The sequence below is a fragment of the Jaculus jaculus genome, chromosome 1, assembly GCF_020740685.1.
Source record: "Jaculus jaculus isolate mJacJac1 chromosome 1, mJacJac1.mat.Y.cur, whole genome shotgun sequence".
Classification (NCBI taxonomy): domain Eukaryota; kingdom Metazoa; phylum Chordata; class Mammalia; order Rodentia; family Dipodidae; genus Jaculus; species Jaculus jaculus.
Window position 1 is genome coordinate 308,460,695 of NC_059102.1, and position 23,357 is coordinate 308,484,051.

Genomic DNA, 23,357 nt, shown 5'->3' on the forward strand with positions numbered 1-23,357 from the left:
GCTCTCTCCCCATCAAATAAATAAAATAAAATAGTATAAGAATGTAAGAGCCAAAGGAAGGCTTACAACGTGCTCCTCCAGACACAAAATGGTCTGGATATCCATGACCTCACAGTGCCTGAAACTACCTACACAAGACTATCATAACAGGAGGAAAAGATCATGACATCAAAATAAAAGAGACTGATTGAGAAAAGGCAGGGATATGATGGCAAGTGGAGTTTCAAAGGGGAAAGTGGGACGAGGGAGGGAATTACCATGGGATATTGTTCACAATTATAGAAGTTGTCAATAAAAAAAAAATAGAAACAAAACAAAAAAGAAAATGTATGAAGAAAAAGAAAGTACATGGTGTCATATTTTAACTTTATCACATAAAGCTGAACTGAATCACAAGCATTAACATGCAAACCTATATAAATAGCTTTATTAAGCTAAAATCACATTTTCTCAGTAAACATATTTTAAAACAACTTTGCACATCTTTTGAAGTTAAGGACTTTAAAAATAATCACTCTGCCAGGTGTGATGGCTCATGCCTTTGGTCCTAGCATGTGTGGAGGCACAGGTAGGAGGACAGCTATGAGTTTGAGGTCAACCTGGGACTACATAGTAAAGTTAAAAAAATCACTCTGTGTACTTATAACAAATATACAGACATATATTAAGATGTTCATGCACTTTTTTTTTCTTGGTTTTTCGAGGTAGGGTCTCACTCCAGTCCAGGCTGACCTGGAATTCACTATGTAGTATCAGGGTGGCCTCAAACTCAGGGCGATCCTCCTACCTCTGCCTCCTGAGTGCTGGGATTAAAGGCATGCGCCACCACACCGGTGATGTTTATGCACTCTTACGCAAGGAATATACGTTTAAAGAAAGAGACATGGAGGGGCTGGAGAGATTGTTCAGAGGTTAAAGGTGCCAGCTTGCAAAGCTGCTGGTTGGGTTTGAATGCCCACACAAGGCCAGATGTAAAAAGTGGCTCAAACAACTGGTGTTACTCTCCCTCTTCCTATGAAATAAATTATATTTCAAAAAAAAATTTTTAAATAGCTAGGTATGGTGGGGCATACCTTTTATACTAGCCCTGGGGAGGCAGAAGTAAGAGGATGCCTGTGAGTTCGAGGCCAGCCTGAGACTAATTCCAGGTCAGCCTGGGCTAAAGGGAGCCCCTACCAAAAAAAAAAAAAAAAAAAATCCAAAATAGTCCAAGGTTTAGTCCACTACAGTCCTCCATCGAGTATTATATAATGATTTCCATAGATCTGTCATAGATCTAGCTTTATTGCCGTGAGTGGAGCTCCAAGATGCAAAAAGCAAGGTGCAAAGCAATGCTTACAGCATCATGAATTCAGGTTTCTCACTTACACGCTATCTCTTTCCATACGTGTATACATTTCTAAGAAACAAGTCTGGAAAATATTCAGAAACGGAACATACTGTTACTTCAAAGGGCAGGGGCATGAAATTGAAGAAATGATAGGGATTTTCGTATCATAGTTGAGTTTTTACATTGAACTCATCCAAGTGACTTGAGAAACGAAAATGATCTAAACATCAATCACATCGCAACTTCTCTTAAGGAATGTGTGTGTAAACCAGGTCTACTGACTGTAATGAGATCTCATTTTCTTCTATTTTTGTTGCAGCCCAAGACATGACAGCAACAAATGCTTTCACCTGGCAACGTAACGAGGTTGGAACGGGAAATACCCTTACTGAGCACGTCCACGTCGAAGAAATGGGACTTTTGATGAACTCGGGCGTGATCCAGCGCCCTCACGAAACCATACTACACAGAACCGAGAAGCAGTGGCAGGCATACCGCGCCCTCCGTACCGAGGGTTGTTTTTAGAAGGCTTAACTAAGATCGCGAACATGCCAAGTGTGTTTTCCAGGGTGGGAATAGGAACGTGAAACCCAACACCACCTTCCCGTGGTCTCAAGGAACCGCACGGCAGCAGGCTGGGACCGGGCAGGCGCGGGGGTGGAGGACAGCTCAGCTATCACTTGAGGTTTACGCCGAGCCTTCCAGGGGCGTCGAGTCCCCGAGGGTGGTCAACACCTCGCGGGCGACGTCTAAATCCTCTGGAGGGCTTGAAGGGGAGGCAGGGGCAACAAACACACTTGGGCTCTTCGGCTGAGCGGGGACGGCGCTGGAGAGGAGCAAAAGCGCCAACTTTCGCTGGAAACGCGGCAGCTCCGAAAGGTTCAGCAAGTCTTCCCCCGCGCTCCCCGCCCCGAGTCCCGAGCCCGACCCGTTCGTCCCCTGCCCAGCGCTGGCTGCCCACGGCCCCGCTCTCCCAGCAAAACCCCGGCCAGGGCGGCGGCTTGCAAAAGCAGGACTCGACCCAGGGAGCTGCGGGAAGCTGCCCGGAAGGGTTGGCTGGGGGAGGGGAGGGGAGGGGAGAGGAGGGGAGAGGGCCGGGGGACTCCGGCAGCCGAGGTCCCAAGCCAGCACCCTCAAGTCTCCGGGGCGACCCTGGCCGAGGCACTGTCCTACCTCCAACAGCCCCGGCGGCTCCCCCATCCCCCCACCTCTGGGCGGCGACCTCAGCGCCACCGCCCCGGGGGGCCCCCGCTCACCCAGGTAGCGGCTCCTCAGCCGGGACGGGTCTTCCAGCCCGAGGGACCTTTTCCTCACGTCCCACAACAGGTGCGGGCAGGAGCCACGCCGAGACATGGCCGGGCCGGGGCCGGGGTGGAAGGGAGACCACCACGGGGTGGGGGGGAGGGACAGGGAGGGGACGAGGGGGAGGGGACACGCGGATCAACACTCGAGCTGCACCAGCACCATCCGCGCACCGGGCCTCGTGGGCGCAGCCAGGTTAGATGACGACGGCCACCGCCGCCGCGCCTTCTCCCCCGGAGCCCGGCGGTACCCGGGTCCCGCCTCGCCACATACTCTCCTTCTCAGTCAGACTACCCAGAACATCTAGAGATCAGCAACAATCCCCGCCTTCGGCCCTCCTCCCACAGGAGGAGGAGGCGGAGGCGACTACAAGCTCCGCCCGCCCTCCTCTAGGCACCGCCCCCTCCGAGCCGCTCTCGCGAGATGTCGGCCACCTCCCCCGAGAGGACAGGCGCGCCTGCGTCACCATGGCCCTTCGCCCTACATGGGCCGATTGAGGCCCCTCTGGTCAAGAGCCCAGGGACAACAGAGGAGCCGTGACAGAAGCGAGCGGTAGCCTCACGCTCCCCGGGTCAAAGGAGAGCCTGGCATCGCAGCCTCCGGGAGGCTGAGGCAGGAGGATCGCGAATGTCAGGCCAAACTGCACAACACAGCGAAACACCGTCTCAAAAAATAATAATAAACTAGGTAAACAAAAGAAAGCAGGAGAGGCATGCGACGTCATCTTGAGTTGGGGAAAAGAAGGCCCGGGGAGCCCATTTGAACGACAGCCTCCTAGGTGAACGGGACAGTAGAGGTGCGGTTTGACCTGGAGGTCTGCAAGGAGAAGCCGGAAGACCCTGGCTCCGCCCCTTCCGCGCCGGAGCGGGGCTAATGAAAGCGGGTGGCCCGCTCTGCGCAAGCGCGGCGCGTCAGCTGAGCGCTGGGCCCACTGGGCTAGGCCAACTCTTCAGTACCTGTTGCCAAGACTCCGCCTCCGTCTACCCCGCCCGCTGGCTGCGGGCCGGGCGGAGGCAGGCAGTTGCTTAGTCTCCGCCCCCTCCAGCCTTAACCTGGCGCGGCCGCTGGGCGCTTGGCCCCCGCCTGGCACCACCGGGGGAAGGGCGCCCTAAAGGGGGAGGCTGACGCTTAGCGCCGGGGCCCGACCGAGTGACGAGCTGCCCTTGGTTGTCAGTGAGGAACGAGGACACCGCCGCGCTCCCCACCCAGCTGCCGACGATCCCTAGGCAGCAGAGATGTCAGCCGCCGGCGTCCGAGGCCTACGGGCCACCTATCACCGGCTCCTTGATAAAGTGGAGCTGATGCTGCCGGAGAAATTGAGGCCGTTTTACAACCACCCGGCAGGTAATGAACCCCGGATGGCTCGCACCCAGCTCGTCCCTCCTTTTCTTTCCCTCTCAAATGGACTTCTAGGCCCAGTGACAGTTCAGCTGCTTGGAGGCTTCCCGGAGCCCCTGGCCCGTTTCCCTCTTGGGAACCTGTCAACAATCCTAACCTGTCCCTTCCTCTCATCCCGCATCATTTCCTAAAACGCTGAATCTCCGGCCGGCACCCTTCCCGACCTTTGTTGTCTTCGCTTCCTTAAGTACGACTCAGCGCCCCCCCCACCTCCCCGACTCAGCCTCCAGATTTGTATGTTCTTCTGAGCTTCTGCTATGGAGGAGTCTGGGGCCAACGTGAACGCCTCGTCCTCCCGTCTTTCCCTCGAGTTTATAACCCACGTGGGAAAGGTTTGGGTAGGTAGGTGGCTTGTCACGCGGGAAGGCTTGGCGTAAAGGTCATACTTCCTTCATTTGCAGTTCGCTGAGCCCTCCCCAAAATCGGACGCATTACCTCGGTGTCACCCAGCCATTCCCCACTCCTTAGGTTCAGTTTAATGTCGGCCTTGATGTAATTACTGAACAGGCGCTATCAGAACCTGTTTGTACGAACAGATGAACATAATTCTACTCTCACAACTTAGCTATAGGTGTGACCTTGGGCAGAATCCTACCATTCTGTCTTAGTTTCTATAAAAATGTAGTGAAATGAGAAAGGTTAACATGAATGCATGATTCTTTGAAAACGTACTGTGAATGTTAGCTCTCTCGTACTGGAAAACGATATTCTTGGTTAAAAAAAACAATAATTCTGCAAGACCCGAGTCCTTCCAGTCCCTTATTTATATTCTTGGTTGAAAAAAAAATTCTGCAGGAAACTAAAGACTCGAGTCCTTCCAGTCCCTTATTTTAGGTCTACAGTTCTGGTTATTTTCTTTTTACAAGATAGGAGATCATAATACTTTCTTGTCTGGCAACTGAAATCCGAAAATAACAACAAATAGGAAAATGTATTTTAAATTGAAATATTGAATTGCTACTGAAAACATAGCTTTTGCCCCTACATAGTCAAATCCATTTTCTGTAGTTGGTGTTAGGAATTTATTTCCACCTATAACAGTGAGGCAGCTCTTTGTAGCCTGAACTGGTTACTAAGTCTGATTTCCAGTTTGACAATAGAATGAAGTATACCTCTGAATTACACTTGAGTTCAATCCTTAATATAATTTACAGCAATATTAAACCCCTAATAAAACTTGGTTTTAATTATTAGTGAATTTGTTTTACTTTATATTCAATTCTTAGAATTCTTGCTGTTTTTTTGACAAAGATTTTCAGGAGCGATAGTTGGGCAATACTCTGAAAAGATTAGGGCATTACAAAGTGAACTAAGTTCTGACCCTCCTGTGCTTTGTGTTTGGGCTGTGGGATGAGAGTAGTTTAGAGAAGAAATAAGGAACCAGTAAGTAGTCTCTTGTTGAGCTTTACCAATGCCCTGGCTTTTAGCCACTTATGATTACTGTTTATAATACCTGAGTCACCTTTCAGAGTGAAGAGTACATCAGGCATTGCATGTAGAGGTCCTTGGGGTTACTTTGGCGTCTTTTAAGTGTAGGAGAAGGAACACAGGCTTGTAAACCAGTCAGACTTAAGCTGAGTCTTTTTTGTGTGACTTTGATGTTAAATTTCCCAAGTCTTGATTTTCTTATCTGAAAAATGAAGGTTCTAAGTATCCCCATTTTAAGAATCATTATGAAAATGAAGTGATGCAATTATGAAACATGTGACACAGTTTTATATTGCAACTCTCAACCAGTGTTCCCTCCCAGCTAAACATTTGAACAATATATAAAGATACCTATTACAAGACACTTATTTATGATTGAAAATATTCCAATAGAGAAATGGAGAAGCTCTTTAGTATAGAATAAAATTGGAGAAAACACTGATTGTTCCAAGAGTCATCCAGAGCAAATATTCCCTTTGGATACTATTTAACCTAATAGAATTTGATATTTAAGCAGACTAAATTCACATGCAAGGGCTCATTCCTATTATGAAAGGCCAGAATTTTAACAGTTAGAAATCAAACATTCCTGGTTCTAAATTTTGGAGATTTATTTATTTAATTTAATTTAATTTAATTATTTATTTTGGTTTTTTGAGGTACGGTCTCACTCTAGCCCAGGCTGAACTGGAATTCACTAGGTATTCCCAGGGTTGCCTCGAACTCATGGTGATCCTTCTATCACTGCCTCCCGAGTGCTGGGATTAAAGGCCTGCGTCACCATGCCTGGCTGAGACTTATTTTTATCACTGACAAATATTAAGCAACAAGAATTTTAACTTTTTTTGAAATTTTTCATAAATACTCATAATACATTTTGATCACAATCCCTCCCATTACTTTTGTCTTTCCAAAGAATAATTTTTTATATTATCATATTTTATTTTTTATTTATTATTTTATTTTTTTGCAAGGGGCATGGGCATGCCAGTACCTCTTTCCACTGCACATGAAATCTAGATGCATGTGCTACTTTTGCATCTGGCTTTATGTGGGTACCGGGAAATCAAACCAGCCCATCAGGTTTTACGAGCAAGCACCTTTAACTGCTGAGCCATCTATCCAGCCCCCACCCCCAAAGAATGTTATTATTTAGATGTATATTCTAACTGGAACATTATGTGGTCCTAAATTTTGAAGCTTGTGTGCTATTCCTGAAACTTAATGGTCTGTAGAGAACATAGAAGCCCAGTGTGTGGCACATACCTTTAATCCCAGCACTTGGGAGGCAGAGGTAGGAGGATCACTGTGAGTTCGAGGCCAGCCTGAGCTACAGAGATCCAGGTCAGCCTGGGCTAGAATGATACCCTATCCCTGGAAGAAAGAAAGAAAGAAAGAAAGAAAGAGAGAGAGAGGGAGGGAGGGAGGGAGGGAGGGAGGGAGGGAGGAAGGAGGGAAGGAAGGAGGGAAGGAAGGGGAAGGGAAGGAAGGAAGGAAGGAAAGAAAGAGGAGGGGAGGGGAGGGGAGGGGAGGGGAGGAGAAGGGAAGAACAAAGGAAGCCACACCTGGTGGCACACACCTTAGGAGATAGAAGTAGGAGGATTGCCATGAGTTTGAGGCCACCCTGAGACTACATAGTGAATTCTGGGTAAGGCTAAACTAGAGTGAGACCCTACCTCAAAAAAGAAAAGAAAGGGGCTGGAGAGATGGCTTAGCGGTTAAGCGCTTGCCTGTGAAGCCTAAGGACCCCGGTTCGAGGCTCGGTTCCCCAGATCCCACGTTAGCCAGATGCACAAGGGGGCGCACGCGTCTGGAGTTCGTTTGCAGAGGCTGGAAGCCCTGGCGCGCCCATTCTCTCTCTCTCCCTCTATCTGTCTTTCTCTATGTGTCTGTCGCTCTCAAATAAATAAATTAAAAAAAAGAAAAAGAAAAGAGGGAGGGAGGGAAGGAGGGAGGAAGGAAGGAAAAGAAAAGAGAGTTGCAACTAAATATGACTCATAGTCAAGTTCCGCAAGTCACATAATGGATGTCACTTAATCCACCACTACCATGTATCTAACTGTATGTAAAAATTCATGGCTCCAAACAAATCACTGTGCTGTGGGTATTTATTAGAGAAATAATTTTGAAATTGATGTTGCCTAATGTTTACCTAACAACTTAGCTGGTGATATGGGTTGAGTGTCCCTCAACATTCTGATGTTGAAATTTAATCCCCATTGGGAGGTATTTAAATTGAAATGAGGTGGAAGATGTAGCTCAGCAGTAGACCACCTACCTACCATATGCAGGGCTGTAGATTCAGTCCCCAGTGCAAGAGAAGAGGCAGGTACACTGAGAGGAAACAGAGACCGACCACCTGGAGAAAAGGGAAATTTAATCAGATTATGCTATTTAGAGGTGGGGCCTTTGGTTAGTGATAAGAATTAGATTAAGTGGTTAGGGTGAAGCCACCATGATTGAGTCCTGGTTACCTTATGGGAGGGGCAGAGACCAGACACATACCTGCATATATGCACTCTTCTGTCTTTAGCCAAAACTACTGTACTGCCTCAGGTCTGTCAGGGAGAAAGCCATCACCCAATGAAGCCACCAGACCTATAGCTTCATACACATGAGCCAAAAAATCATTCTTTTCATCATAAAGCACTTTCCTTAGGTACGTTATAGTAAGTAAAAATGGTTTGGGACAGTCAATATCTGTGTCAGAAACTATCCTGTATTTTCTAATGCTGTGTGTACATGGTTGGTCACATGGTACCAAATTTGTACAAAGGTGGACTTGCACAGTAATAAGAAACTAAGAGGGATGTTGAAAAGTAAAGAGAGAAAAAAAGATGAAAGAAAAGTTGATCAGCTGGTACTAATCCACCTATAGTTAAAAGTTCTGATGCTGTTGAGCCACAGGGCAACTGTAGGTAATGATTATATACTATGGCCTTGAATTCACAGCAGTCCTCCTACCTCTGCTCCCAAGTGTTGGGATTAAGGCATGCCTGGTTTGTTTTTGGATTTTGGTTTTTTGGGTTAGTTTTCTTGTTTGGTTTTTTCGTGGTAGGGGCTCACTCTTGCTCTAGCTAGCTCAGGCTGACCTGGAATTCACTATGTATTCTAGGGTGGTCTCAAATTCACCTACCTCTGCCTGCCTAGTGCTGGGATTAAATGTATGCACTACCACACCCATGTGACTCAGGCTGACCTTGGATTCTTGGTCCTCCTGTGTCTACCTGCTAAGTGCTGTATCAGTTAAAAAAATTTTTTTTTTGAGGGGCTGGAGAGACAGTTTAGTGGTTAAGGTGTTTGCCTGTGAAGCCTAAGGACCCAGGTTCAATTTGCCAGTACCCATGTAAACCAGATGCACAAGGTGGCACATATGTCTGGAGTTCATTTGCAGTGGCTAGAGGCCCTGGCATGTCTGTTCTCTCTTTCTATCTGCCTTTCTCTTTCTCAAATAAAATATTTAAAAATTTGGGGGAGCTGGGTATGGTGGCACACGCCTTTAATCCCAGCATTTGGGAGGGAGGAAGAGGTAGGAGGATTGCTGAGAGTTCGAGGCCAGCCTGAGACTGAATTCCAGGTCAGCCTGGGCTACAGTGAGACCCTACCTCGAAAGAAAAGGGGGGAAAGGCTGGAGAAATGACTTAATGGTTAAAGCACTTGCTTGCAAAGCCAATGAACACCAGGTTTGATTCTTCAGAATCCACATAAGCCAGATGCACAAGGTGGTACATGTGTCTGGAGTACGTTTGCAATAGCTGGAGGCCTTGGCATGCCCTTCCTTCCTCCCTCCCTCCCTCTCTCTCTCTTTCTTTCTTTCTTGTGGAATGAACATACACATGACCTACATTATGGATAGAGTTCCTATATCCCACTAATAATGATTCCTCTCAGAATAATGAAATTGGGAAGTAAGTGTATCAATGTGCCAGGCATGGGAGCACACACCTGAATCCTAGCACCTGGTGGGAGGCTGAGGCAGGAAGATCACTATGTGTTCAAGGCCAGTCTGAAATGCCTAGACTACAGAGTGAGACTTTGTCTTGTCTCAAAACAACAAAAGAAAGAAGAGGAAAAAAAAAGAAACAAAACTAATCAATTTAGTATTCTCTGTATTTTCATTAGCTTTAAATTTTAAATGTATGTTGAATAGTTGCTTGGTATTTCTAAATGAAAATATCTGAGGACTTTTCAACATTTGAGAAAAGTCTTTTTTTTTTAATTTTTTTTATTATTATTGTTTATTTATTTATTTGACAGCAACAGACAGAGGCAAATAGAAATAGAGAGAATGGGCGTGCCAGGGCCTCTAGCCACTGCAAATGAACTCCAGACACGTGCGCCCCCTTGTGCATCTGGCTAACGTGGGTCCTGGGGAACTGAGCCTCGAACTGGGGTCCTCAGGCTTCACAGGCAAGCACTTAACCGCTAAGCCATCTCTCCAGCCCTGAGAAAAGTCTTAAACAGATGAAATGTGCTTACTTAATTCTTTGTGTAAAAAATACATTTAGGGCTAGAGAGATGACTTAGCAGTTAAGGCGTTTGCCTGCAAAGACAAAGGACCCAGGTTCAATTCCCCCAGGCCCCAGTTAGCCAGATGCACAAGTGGGCACACGCGTCTGGAGTTCTTCTGTAGTGGTTGGAGGCCCTGGAGTGCCCATTCTCACTCTCCCTCTTTCTCTGTCAAATAAATAAAAATAAAATATTTTTTTAAAACTATTGATTCCCAACTTTCATGTTAAAAGAAAAAAAAGTACCTTTAGAGCTGGAGGGAGGGCTTAGGAGTTAAGACGCTTGCCTGCAAAGCCAAAGGACCCAGGTTCGATTCCCTCAGGACCCCTGTATGCCATATGTACAAGATGGTACATGCATCTGGAGCTCATTTGGCATACCCATTCCCCTCCTTCCCCCCCTCCCTCTCTCTCTCTCTCTCTCTCTCTCAAATAAATAAATAAATACAGCCAAGCATGGTGGTGCACGTCTTTAATCTCAGCACTTGGGAGACAGAGGCAAGAGGATTGCCGTAAGTTTGAGGCCACTCTGAAGCTACATAATGAATTCCAGGTCAGCCTGGGCTAGAGTGAGACCCTGCCTCGATAAACCAAAAAAAAAAAAAGAAAGAAAGAAAAGAAAAGAAGAAGAATTGAATATATATCCTTGGTGGCTACAACTTTTTGGAAGACAGCTTCTGTAACTGAATTAATACATGCATAACTAAATTTATTTGACTTATTCTATATGCTGAAGATAAAAAATATTTAGCTAAAATCCAATGAAAAGCCAACCTAAATTTTCTTTGAAGTTTTAAAACAATATTTTATTTAGGGCTGGGTGTGGTAGTGCACTCCTTTAATCCCAGCACTTAGGAGTTGGAGGTAGGAGGAGCACCATGAGTTTGAGGCCACTCTGAGACTACAGAGTGAACTCCAGGTCAGCCTGGGCTAGAATAAGAACCTACCTCAAACCATCCCAAAAACTTATGTGTAAAATGGCCTGGATATCCATGATCTCACAGTGCCTGACTACCTACACAAGACGAGCATCATAGAAGGACAAGATCATGACATCAAAATAAAGGAGAGACTGATTGAGATGGGGAGGGGATATGATGGAGAATGGAGTTTCAAAGGGGAAAGTAGGGGAAGGAAGGGTATTATCATAGGATATTTTTTATAATCATGGAAGTTGTTAATTAAAAAAGTAGGTGTGTGTATACATATATACAATTTATTTATAAGAGAGAAAGAGAAGTAGATAGGGAACGGGCATGCCAGGACCCCTAGCCCCCTGCAAAGGAACCCCAGACGCATGAGCCACCTGTACATCTGGCTTATGTCATTCCTGGGGAATCGAACCCTAGTCCTTAGACTTTGCAGGCAAGCGTCTTTACCACGGAACCATTTCCCTAACCCTTCTTTGAAATTTGTATTAACCTGTTATGTAACTATTTTTTCTTTTTAATATTTTTTTAAAATATATTTTTTAAATTTTTATTTATTTATTTATTTGAGAGCGACAGACACAGAGAGAAAGACAGATAGAGGGAGAGAGAGAGAATGGGCGCGCCAGGGCCTCCAGCCTCTGCAAACGAACTCCAGACGCGTGCGCCCCCTTGTGCATCTGGCTAATGTGGGACCTGGGGAACCGAGCCTCGAACCGGGGTCCTTAGGCTTCACAGGCAAGCGCTTAACTGCTAAACCATCTCTCCAACCCTTAATATTTTTTTAAAAGGGGAACTAGTACTTGTGCCAGATCTGGTAGGCTCATACCTGTTGCAGTCACAGCCTGGGGAGGTTGAGACAGGAGAATCACTATTTGAGGCCAGTCCAGATACATGGCTTGGGCTACAGAAAGAGACCTTGTCTCAAAGAGAAAATTAAAACAGCTACTTTTGAGCTGGAGAGATGGCTTAGTGGTTAAGGCACTTGCCTGTGAAACCTAAGGACCCATTTTTTATTCTCCAGGTCCCACATAAGCCAGATACACATGGTGGCACTTGCATCTGGAGTTCCTGTGCAGTGGCTAGAGGCCCTGATGTGCCCATTCTTTATCTTACTTTTTCCCTTTCTCTGTCTCAAATAAATAAAAATAAAAATTTAAAAATAAAAGTAAACAGCTACTTTTCCCATTTATACATGTCTAGCTCTGAGTATTTGTTACTTCTCATCAACCTTAGATAGTTTAGGAAAATTAGCAATTTAGATTGTTTTTCATATTTACTAATGATATACTTCTGTTTAATACTAGCACTTATTAAACTAACTTGAAATTTTTTTCATTTCTTGGCCCAAGGTTTTAGTGACCTTATTTTTTTTTTCTTTTTTGTTCCTGTTTGGTCTTGCCTGGGGTACAGTTAATATTTTTAAACTATTGCATACCTTAGAGCAGTTATGTAAATCAGTTACTAGGTAAGCCTACTGGCAAGAGTTACTGTTCATTAACCCCAAGAATCAACTGTATTAGCTTGCAAAGAAGCCAGATCTAAAGCCCTTACTGAGGAAACAATTTTGGACAGCCGAAGAAACAGCAATTTTGAAATAGAAAGCAGGGAGTGAGTATCCAGAAGGGTTCACAGTAAATATGAACCCCTTCTACCAAAGACTGACACAGTGTGCTACTGACCTTCATCACCTGAATTGATGAAAAACTACCTGAGGGACTGGGGGGATGGCTCAGCTGGTAACGTGCTTGCCATGCAAGCATGAAGATGTGAGTTCTGATCCCCAGCATCCATGTAAAAGCCAGGCATGGCCCCAAAACAACCTCTGACCTCCACATTCACCCACACACACAAAATAAATATTTTTAAAAAACTAAAGAACTGGAGCTGGGCCTGGTGGTGTATGCCTTTATTCCCAGCACTAGAGAGGCAGAGGTAGGAGGATCACTATGAGTTCAAGGCTACCCTGAGACTACATTGTGAATTCCAGGTCAGCCTGGGCTACAGTGAAGCCCTATGTGGAAAAAAAAAAATACTAAAGAACTGACACTGCATATCATCCCTCTGCTCTATGACAAAGAAAAATGATCTAGGTGTGATGTTAGGGACAAAAGAAACTCATTCTAAGTTAAATTATAGGAGTAATTGAGAAGATTGAATTAGGAGACATGGCTCAGCAGTTATTGATTTCCCAGTACCCATGTAAAGCCAGATGCACAAAGTGGCGCAAGCATGTGGAGGTTGGTTGCAGGGCTAGAGGCCCTATTCTCTTCCTCTCTCCTTGTAAAGCAATGTTTAGTTTTAAAAATGTTTGAATTAAGGTTGAAGAGATGGCTCAGCAGTTAAGGCACTTGCCTACAAACCTAACAACCCAAGTTTGATTCCTCAGTGCCCACACAAAGCCAAGATACACAAAATGGCATGTGCATCTGGAGTTTGTTTGCCACTGATGCACCCAATTCTTTCTCTCTCCTTACAAATAAATAAATGAAAAGATTGAATTATAGAATCATTGTATTACGAACCTGGAAGGAGCATCATGGTCTAAGCACTGAGCAATGAGCGGAGGCCTAATAAAGCCCTGTATAAAGGGAACCTGGTATTCCTGGAGATGAATACATGGTGAATTCTGACCTTGAGAATACAGCAGTGCCACGGCAAATCTGAATTAGACTTGAAGGCTCAAGATCTTTTTTAAAAAATATATATATTATTTAATTGACAGAGAGAAAGAGGGAGAGATAACAGACATGCCAGGACCTCCAACCACTGCAAACGAACTCCAGACTCATGTACCCCCTTGCGCATCTGGCTAACGTAGGTCCTGGGGAATTGAGCCTCGAACCAGGGTCCTTAGGCTTCACGGGCAAGCGCTTAACTGCTAAGCCATCTCTCCAGCCCCCAGGCTTAAGATCTTTGATGAGCATCTATCTTGGACGTGGTTAATTCATTTCAGTTCTGTTGACATAAACTTGTCTGTTTATGGAAGTTTTATTTAAGACACTATTAGTGTCTTTACGGAATGTGTTGTCTGACAGATTTGTAAATAATCATCCTATTAAGTAATCATTTAATTAATGCAGAAAACAATAGAAGAGGCCAAGCATGGTAATTTACACCTGTAATCCCAGCACTTGGGAGACTGAGGTGGGAGAACAGCTAAAAGTTCGAAGGCCAGTCTGGGCTACAGAATAAATTCTAGGTCAGCCTGAGCTAGAGTGAGACCCTGTCTCAAAAAAAAAAAAGAAAACAGCACTCTGGATGCAGGAGCCCTGGAGGCCACCATGAAACTACAGAGTGAGTTACACACAGGTCAGCCTGGGCTACAGTGAAACCCTACCTGGAAGAAAAAAAAAAACAAAGCCGATTACTGTGAGTTCAAGGCCACCCTGAGACTACATAGTGAATTCCAGGCCAATTTGAGCCAGAGTGAGACCCTACCTGGGGGGGACCCCAAATACATAAATAAATAACAATAGAAGAGTATGCTTGCTGGTGCCTCAGGCACCCCTAGAAGGACCTTTCAGTCCAAGCTAGAAATTCTTAGGCTTCTTAGAGGTGAAACCCCAGGTGAGTTTTTTTTGTTTTTTTTTTTCCTTGTACCTAAGACTTTATTGTAATGGAGAAGAGGGAGAAAGGGCAGGGAGAGAGAGAAAGGAGGGGTGTGCACCAGTGGGAAGCGAAGGGAGGGAGAAGGGAAAAGGGGTATGGTATGCACCTACCTGGAGCAAGAATGCCAAAGGAGAACATGTTGAGTTGGTTTTTTGTTTTGTTTTTCGATGTAGGGTCTTGCTGTAGCACAGGCTGACCTGGAATTTCCTCTATAGTCTCAGGGTGACCTAGAACTCACAGTGATCCTCCTACCTCTGCCTCCCAAGTGCTGGTATTAAAGGTGTGCGTCACCACTGCCAGTTCCTGTTGAGTTTTGAAGCATAAAAGGTGCAGTCTGGAGAGGGAACAGCATACACTGTGGAGACATACAATGATATAAAACTAATTGTTTGCCTAGTTTATCAGTATGCCACATAGGCAGTGTTTCTTAACTTTGCATTATTGACGTTTTGGGAACTGAATTCTTTGCTCTGGGCAGCAGGCTTATACACTGTAAACTACTTATCTCTGGCCTCTTCCCACTAGATGGCAGTATCAGTGGTAGTTACCAGCACTACCATAACGAAAACCCAGTAGCAGCAACTAAATTTGTTTTCCCTGCCAGGAATGGTGGTACATGTTCTAATCCTAGTACTCTGGGGGGATAGAGGCCGGAGGGTTCTGATTTCAGAGCCTAAGCTACATAGCAAGACCCTGTCCCTAAAAAAAGCAAAACTCTTTTTTGTTTTAATAAAAATTTTTGGGCTGGAGAGATGGCTTAGCACTTAAGGCGTTTGCCTACAAAGCCAAAGGGCTCAGGTTTGATTCCCCAGGGCCCACGTTTGCCAGATGCACAAGGGGTCACATGTGTCTGGAGTTCATTTGCAGTGGCTGGAGGCCCTGGTGTGCCCATTCTCTCCCACCCCCCCCCCGCCTTTCTCTGTCAAATAAATAAATAATAAAAACAAACTATTTAAAATTTCAAGGTTGGCGTAGTGGTGCATGCCTTTAATCTCAGCACTTGGGAAGCAGAGGTAGGAGAACACCGTGAGTTCAAAGCCACCCTGAGATGACATAGTGAATTCCGGTCAGCCTGGACTAAAGTGAAACCCTACCTTGAAAAAAACTTCTTTAATAGTTCCTACCTGGTCTCATTCCTACCCCCATACTAGGTAGCCAAGATTATGGACATGCACATGTACCACCACATGCTGCCCAGTTTATTCTCTTTTGTTGTTGTTTGTTTGTTTGTTTTAAAGACAGGGTCACACTCTAGCCCTAATTGACCTGGATCCCACTCTGTAGCCCCAGGCTGGCTTCATACTCACAATAATCCTTCTATTTTACCCTCCCAAGTACTGGGATTAAAGGTTGTGCCACAATAGTTGGCCAGTTTAGCTTCCCTCCTCCCTTTTGGGTTTTTGTTTGGTTGGCATGCTATACCATGCCTGGCTCAACTTAGTGTTACCCAAAGAGGAAAGTCATTTCCATGTCTTGCTCAAAGTAGAAAGAAAAGGATATGGTTACAGTTCTAGGTATAATAGTGGCTGTGATTGGAACAGTATAGTACATAGGAAACTGGTCAAAGATAATCTGTAGTAAACTATAAATTGAATATATTTTTTTTCCATTCAGTTATAAACACCAAAACTTAAAATTTCTTGTTTTAATTTTCCCAGCAACCATTTCAGCACTGTCTACAAAACTTATATTTAAAAAATATAGCCAGGCATGGTGGTGCATGCCTTTAATCCCAGAGCTCAGGAGGCAGAGGTAAAAGGATTACTGTGCGTTCGAAGCTACCCTGCAACTACATAATGAATTCCAGGTCAGCCTGTGCTAGAGGGAGACCCTACCTCAAAAAAGGGGGGGTTCTGGAGAGAGAACTTAGCAGTTAAAACACTTGCCTGAGAAGCCTAAGCCTAAGGACCCAGGTTCAATTCCCCAGAACCCATGTAAGCCAGATGCACATGGTGGTGCATGTGTCTGGAGTTCATTTGCAGTGGCTAGAGGCCCTGGCATGCCCATTCTGTCCCTTTCTCTTTCTCTCTCTCAATAAAAATAAAATCTTTTTTAAAATATTTGAGGGCCGGGTGTGGTGGTGCAGACCTTTAATCACAGTACTCTGGGAGGCAGAGGTAGGAGGATCCCTATGAGTTCAAGGCCACCCTGAGACTACATAGTGAATTATAGGTCAGCCTGAGCTAGACTAAGACCCTACCTCAAAAAAATCAAATATATATTTATAATGTATGTATATATATTTGAGAGAGAGAAAGAGGAAGATACAGAGAGAGGGGCATGATGGCACATGCCTTTAATCCCAGCACCTGGGAGGCAGAGGTAGGAGGATCACAGTGAGTTCGAGGTCACCCTGAGATTACACAGTGAATTAATTACAGGTCAGCCTGGGCTACAGTGATACCATATCCCGAAAAAACAAAAACTAAAAGAGTGTAGTATTTGTATATAACCTCTGCACATCTCTAGATGACTTACTATACAACATAAGTGCTGCATAGTTGCTATACTGTATTGGGACCAATGACAAGAAAAAAAAATCTGTTGATGTTTAGTACAGGTGCATTGTATTTCAAATGTTTTTATAGACAGGTCTTATAGTGTAGCCAATGTAGACAGGCTGGCCTTGAACTTGTGATTCTATTGCCTCAGGCTCCTGATTGCTGAAATTACAATGTACGGTGCCAATGTACTTAGCTTCCAAATATTTTTAGTCCACAGTTGGCTGAATCTACAGATACAAAAGACTCAGATACGGAGTGCTGAGTCTATTTTAAATTTTTGTTTTGTTTTGTTTTGTTTTGTTTTTCGAGGTAGGGTCTCACTCTGGCTCAGGCTGACCTGGAATTCACTATGTAGTCTCAGGGTGGCCTCGAACTCTCGGAGATCCTCCTACCTCTGCCTCCCGAGTGCTGGGATTAAAGGCGTGCGCCACCACGCCTGGCTATTTTAAATTTTATTTATGTGAACACACCTATGAATTTATATTTTACACATACAGACATGTTTCCTTATATATTAAGATAATAAACTCCAGTTAATAAAAAGGCATGATGGCATAAGCCTGTGAGTTCAAAGCCAACGTGAGAATACATGGTGAATTCCAGGTCAGCCTGGGCTAGAGCGAGACCCTACATCAAAAAACCAGAATCAAAACAAAAAAATGGGGGGTGCTGGAGAGATGGCTTAGCTGTAAAGGCACTTGTCTACAAAGTCAAAGGACTATGGCTCCATTCCCCAGTACCTATGTGTGGTGGTTTGATTAAGGTATCCTCCATAAACTTAGGTGTTCTGAATGCTAGGTTCCCAGCTGATGGAGATTTGGGAATTAATGCCTCCTGGAGACAGTGTTATTCTTGGGGGCGGGCTTAGCGGTGTTCTAGCCAGTGTCCCCTTGCCAGTATTGGGCACACTCTCCTGTTGCTATGGTCCACCTTATGTTGGCAAGGGGGTGATGTCCACCCTCTGCTCATGTCATAGTTTTCCCTGCCATCGTGTAGCTTCCCCCTCGAGCCTATAAGCCAAAATAAACCTCTTTCCCAGAAGCTGCTTTTGGTTGGGTGATTTCTACCAGCAATGCGAACCTGATTCAATACCACATAAGCCAGATGCAAAAAATGGTGCCTGCGTCTGGAGTTCTTTGTGGCTAGAAGCCTGTCATACCAATTTGCTCTCAATCTCTCTCTCATAAATAAATAAAATAAGCTGGGCATGGTGGCACACGCCCTTAATCCCAACATTTGGGAGGCAGAGGTAGGAGGATTACTGTGAATTCAAGGCCACCCCAAGACTACACAGTGAATTCCAGATCAGCCTTAGCTATCTTGAGGCCCTGTCTTGAAAAACCAAAAATAAAATAAATAAATAAGAGAAAATATTTTTAAAAAAATTAAGCCAGACATGGTAATGTACACTTTTAATCCCAGACTCAGGAGGCAAAGGCAAGAGGAGGATCCCCATGAGTTCAAGGCCAGCTTGAGACTACATAGTGAATTCCAGGTTGGCCTGGGCTAGAGCAAGACCCTACCTCAAAAAACAAACAAACAAAAAAATTAATATAAGTTGATTTCAACTGTGCTTGCTGATTTTCCTTATTTAACATTCAGCATTAACATTGTGCATTCCGGTATGAACTATGAGGTTACTAGTCTTAAGGAATCATAAGTTTTTATTTATTTATTTGAGAGAGAGAAAATAAGCATGCCAGGGCCTCTAGCCATTGCAAATGAACTCTAGACACATACACCACCTTATGCATCTGGCTTACTTGGGTACTGAGGAACTGAACCTGGGTCCTTAGGCTTCGCAGGCAAGCGCCTTAACTGTTAAGCCATCTCTCCAGTCCCATAATCTTTTATTTATTTATTTTGCTTTTTTTGAGGTAGGGTCTCACTCTAGCGTAGGCTGACCTGGAATTAATTTATGTACTCAGGTTGGCCTCAAACTCATGGCTATCCTCCTATCTCTGCCTCCTGAGTGCTGGGGCATGCACCACCACGACTGGTTCTTTTTTCTTTTTCTTTTGTTAATTTATTTGTAAACAGAGAGATAGAAGAGAGACAGACAGAAAGAATGGGTGTACCAGGGTCTCTAGCTGCTGCAAATGAACTCTAGACACTTGCGCCACGTTGTGCAATAGAACACAGGATTGTTAGGCTTTGCAGGCAAGCACCTTAACTGCTGAGACATCTCTTAGGCCCAGGAATCATAGTCTTTTTTGTTTTTTTTTTTTTAGGGATCATAATCTTGATAGATAAGTAGACATAAAACTATCTGTAAAGTACAGTCCATGTTTGAGGCAAAGCACAAGGAATGACTTCCAGAACCATCTCCATTATGCCTTTTAATGTCATAAATACAAATGATTGACAAGTTCACAAAAGCTTGTATAAAATATTGATGCTGGGTGAGAGAGATGGCTTAGCAGTTAAGGCACTTGCCTGTGAAATCTAAGGACCTAGGTTTGTTAACCCCAGTACCTATACAAGCCATATGCACAATGTGGTGCATGCATCTGGAGTTTGTTTGCAGTTGCTAGAGGCCCTGGTATGCCCATTCTGTCTATATACATATGTCTTCCTCTTTCTTTTTTTCTCTCTCAAATAAATAAATAAAACATTTTTTAAAAATATTGATGTTGGCCAGGCATGGTGGTGCATGCCTTTAAAAATCCCAGCCCTCGGAAGGCAGAGGTAGGAGGATCACTGTGAGTTCAAGGCCACCCTGAGACTACATAGTGAATTCCAGGTCAGCTTGGGCCAGAGTGAGACCCTACCTTGAAGAACCAAAAAAAAATAAATAAATAAAATAAAAATAAAAAATTGATGCTGCAATGCTGTTGCACTTTGCTACATGTTGAATAAAAAGTATACAGAAAGCAAAATAAAATATGGTGACAGATTGATAAATGTTTGTATCTTTTGAATTTGGTGATGGCTAGCTATTAAAATAAATGTATGGATAAAACATCTGATTTATTCCTGAATTTTTCTCTTTCTTGTTCCAGGCCCTAGAACAGTTTTTTTCTGGGCTCCAATTATGAAATGGGTAAGTCTTGAATTTTAACAGAAGTTACTGAAATAACTAATTCCTTAATAGAAACATACTAATTTGAGGTAAATTCATGAATGCTATACTACCTACTTTAGTTTTTCTGAACTCTAGCAAGAAGCCTCTGGTAATATATTTCTTTATTTATTAATTTATTTGAGAGAGAAAGAAGCAGATAGAGAGGAAGAGAATAGGTGTTCCAGGGCCTTTAACCACTGTAAACGAACTCCAGATGCATGCCCTACCATGTGCATCTGGCTTACATGGGTACTGGGGAATCAAACCTGGGTCCTTAGGTTTCTCAGGCAAGTGCCTTAACTGCTAAGCCATCTCTCCAGCCCTGGAAATATATATATATATATATATATATTTTTATCTATATCTAGGAAATCAGGCATGATGGCCTACACCTATAACCTGAGCACTGGGGAGTTCAAGGCTATCTGGCTATGTAGTGAGTTTGAGACCAACTTGAGTATATGCGATTACCATCTAAAAAACAAAACCAAATAAATAAATAAAACTATGTTAAGCTAGGCATGATGGTACATATCTGTAATCCTGGTGCTTGGGAGGTTGAGGCAAGACAGTCATGAAGCCAATCTGTGCTTTATCATGAAATTATCTCAAAAATAATAAAATTTAGCTGGGCATAGTGGCATACACCTTTAATCCCAGCAGTTGGGAGGCAGAGGTAGTAGGATGGCTGTAAGTTTGAGGCCAACCTGGGATTACAGAGTGAGTTCTAGGTTAGCTTGGGCTACAATGAGACCCTACCTTGAAAAAAAACAAATAAAGGGCTGGAGAGAATGCTCAGCAATTAAGGCACTTGCCTGCAAAGCCTAAAGACCTTGGTTCAATTCCCTAGTACCCTCTTAAAGCCAAAGTGGCACATGTGCCTGCAAGTAAATAATTCTTTTTTAAATTAAATTTTTTTATTTATATTTACTTATTTACAAGCAGAGAGTGAGAGAGAGAAGAGAAACAGACAGAGAGAATGTGTGTACCAGGGTCTGTAGCCACTGTAAATGAACTCCAGATGCATGTGCCCCTTGTGCATCTGGCTTACATGGGTCTTGGGGAATCAAACCTGGGTCCTTTGGCTTCACAGGCAAACGCCTTCCTGCTAAACCATTTCTCCAACCCAAATAATAAATTTTAAAAAGAGAAAGCTTCACTTATCTTCATGTGTAGTCTTTTTGCTCAGCACTGATATCTCTTGGCTTTCAAAGTATGCCACTGAGTTATATTTTCTATTTCTCTTTTGGGGTATTTCAAATTTGTCTGTGCAGATTTGTAATTCCTATTTGCTTTTGCAATGTTGGCTAGTTTTATTGACTGATTCACAGTTTAAGATAAAAAGGATCTTCCTATCAATAAGCGTTTTGGAATTGAAATAGTCTGTGGTGATATTTTTCTAACACTCCTGCTCTAAAAGTGTTATATGTGCAGTTTTGGGGGAGGAGGTTGTTAATTTGTTTTTTGTTTTTGTTTGCTTGAAACAAGGTCTCACTATATATATATATATATATGGCTCTTGGTGGCTTCAAACTTGCAATCCTTCTACTTCCACCTCCCTTGGTGTTACAGACATGTACTAGATTTTAAGAGACTTCAAGAGATTTTAAGAGAAAAACAAGGAGGAAAGAAGAAAGCATTTATTTTGAAACAAGGTTTCATGTAGCCTCCACTGGCTTACAGGGATGCTGAATGTCAGCTCCTGATCCTCCTGTTTGCTCCCAGGTACTGAGATTTCAGGCAGGCACCACCACACCCAGACCAGTTTTTGAACATTTATCCCAACCCAGAGAAGACAGCCAGATGGCAAAAAAGAATTCTGAATGTGGACTTCAGACATTTGAAACACTTGATTTTTATTGGTTTGAGACAAAGTCTCACTCTGCCATCCAGGCTGGTCTAGAATTCATTATTTGAAGACCAAACTGGCCTAACACTCCTGTGCTGGGATTACAAGTGTGAATTACCACACTTGGCTTTGACAAACTCTTTAACTTTTTTATTGACAATGTACATATATGTAATGTATTTTGATCATAGCATCCTCCTGTTACCTTCTCTTATCCCTTGTGCCCCTCCCACTGAACCCCTTCTTCTTGCCAACTAGTCTTCTACTTTGTTGCCTTTTTGTTTCCCTCCTGCCCCTTCCACCATCCTATGACAGAATGGTGATGGGCTCAATATTGTGCACAACAGTTGCTTTCAGATCATGAATGTGCATTGGCCACATCTTGTCCAGAAGGCAACTTTCCAAAGCATTCTTCCCCATCCACTGGCCCTTACATTCCTCCCCTCCTTTTCTGCGTGCCCTCTGAGCCTTGGAGGGGAAATATTGATACCTCATTGAGCATTAAGCACTCAACAGATAGTTATTCTCAGCACTTTGATGAGTTGATAGCAAGAAACCCTGACACATGCACACACACTCACTCACACAAATAATAAAAAAAACTGTTGATTTATTTTTTCATATAAGAGTATACTTAGAAATGCAATTTAAAAAGGGGTAGGAGCTGGAGAGATGGCTTAGCGGTTAAGGCACATGCCTGCAAAGCCTAAGAACCCAGGTTTGATTCTCCAGGTCCCACATAAGCCAGATGCTCATAGTGGTGCATGCATCTGGAGTTCATTTGCAATGGCTAGAAGCTATGACATGCCCATTCATTTCCCCCACTCATTGTAATAAATAAATAAATAAATAAATAAATATTTTTTCAAAAAGGGGGGAGACATAAGAGAAAGCAAAATCTTTTATTTTTTATTTTATTTTATTTTATTTTTTACTTTTTCAAGGTAGAGTCTCACTCTAGCTCAGGCTGACCTGGAATCCACTCTATAGTCCCAGGCTGGCATAGAACTCACAGTGTTACTCCTACCTCTGCCTCCCTAGGGCTGGAATTAAAGGTGTGTGCCAGCACACCTGGCAAGAAAGCAAAATCTTAATTATTGTTGGCTTTCTTTAGGGGTTTTTGTACTGTTCTTTTGTATAGGTTTGACTTTTTAAAAATATTTTTATTGCCAGTTACAGTGGTACATGCCTTTAATCCCAGCACTTGAGGGCAGAGGTAGGAAGATGGCTGTAAATTCAAGACCAGCCTGGGACTACAGAGTGAGATCCTGATCAGCCTAAAATAGAGTAAGACCATACCTCTAAAAAGAAAAAAGTATTTATTTATAAGCAGAGAGAAAATGGGCCTCTAGCCACTGCAAACAAACTCCAGATACATGCGCCACTTTGTGCATCTGGCTTTACATGAGTACTAAGGAATCACACCCAAACCC

At 43.7% G+C, this 23,357-nt stretch overlaps 2 protein-coding genes across 5 annotated transcripts in view; one reads left to right on the plus strand and one right to left on the minus strand.

The window, feature by feature from the left end:
• Dcaf6 (DDB1 and CUL4 associated factor 6) overlaps window positions 1–2,910 on the minus strand; it is a 138,194-nt gene extending 135,284 nt beyond the window's left edge. Inside the window, exon 1 of one of the 3 annotated variants that reach the window (XM_045145712.1) lies at window positions 2,587–2,910. In XM_045145712.1, the coding sequence (XP_045001647.1) occupies window positions 2,587–2,683 (97 nt within the window). In that variant the 5' untranslated portion in view covers window positions 2,684–2,910. The remainder of the gene's footprint in view (window positions 1–2,586) is intronic. The other 2 variants (XM_004658819.3, XM_004658820.3) reach the window with 2 other exon arrangements.
• A 186-nt stretch (window positions 2,911–3,096) lies between these two features.
• The window catches only part of Mpc2 (mitochondrial pyruvate carrier 2), a 29,056-nt gene continuing 8,795 nt past the window's right edge, over window positions 3,097–23,357 (plus strand). The window contains exons 1-2 of one of the 2 annotated variants that reach the window (XM_045158980.1): window positions 3,097–3,976; window positions 20,014–20,054. In XM_045158980.1, coding sequence (XP_045014915.1) covers window positions 3,868–3,976; window positions 20,014–20,054 — 150 coding nt within the window. In that variant the 5' untranslated portion in view covers window positions 3,097–3,867. The remainder of the gene's footprint in view (window positions 3,977–20,013; window positions 20,055–23,357) is intronic. The other variant, XM_004658816.2, reaches the window with a different exon arrangement.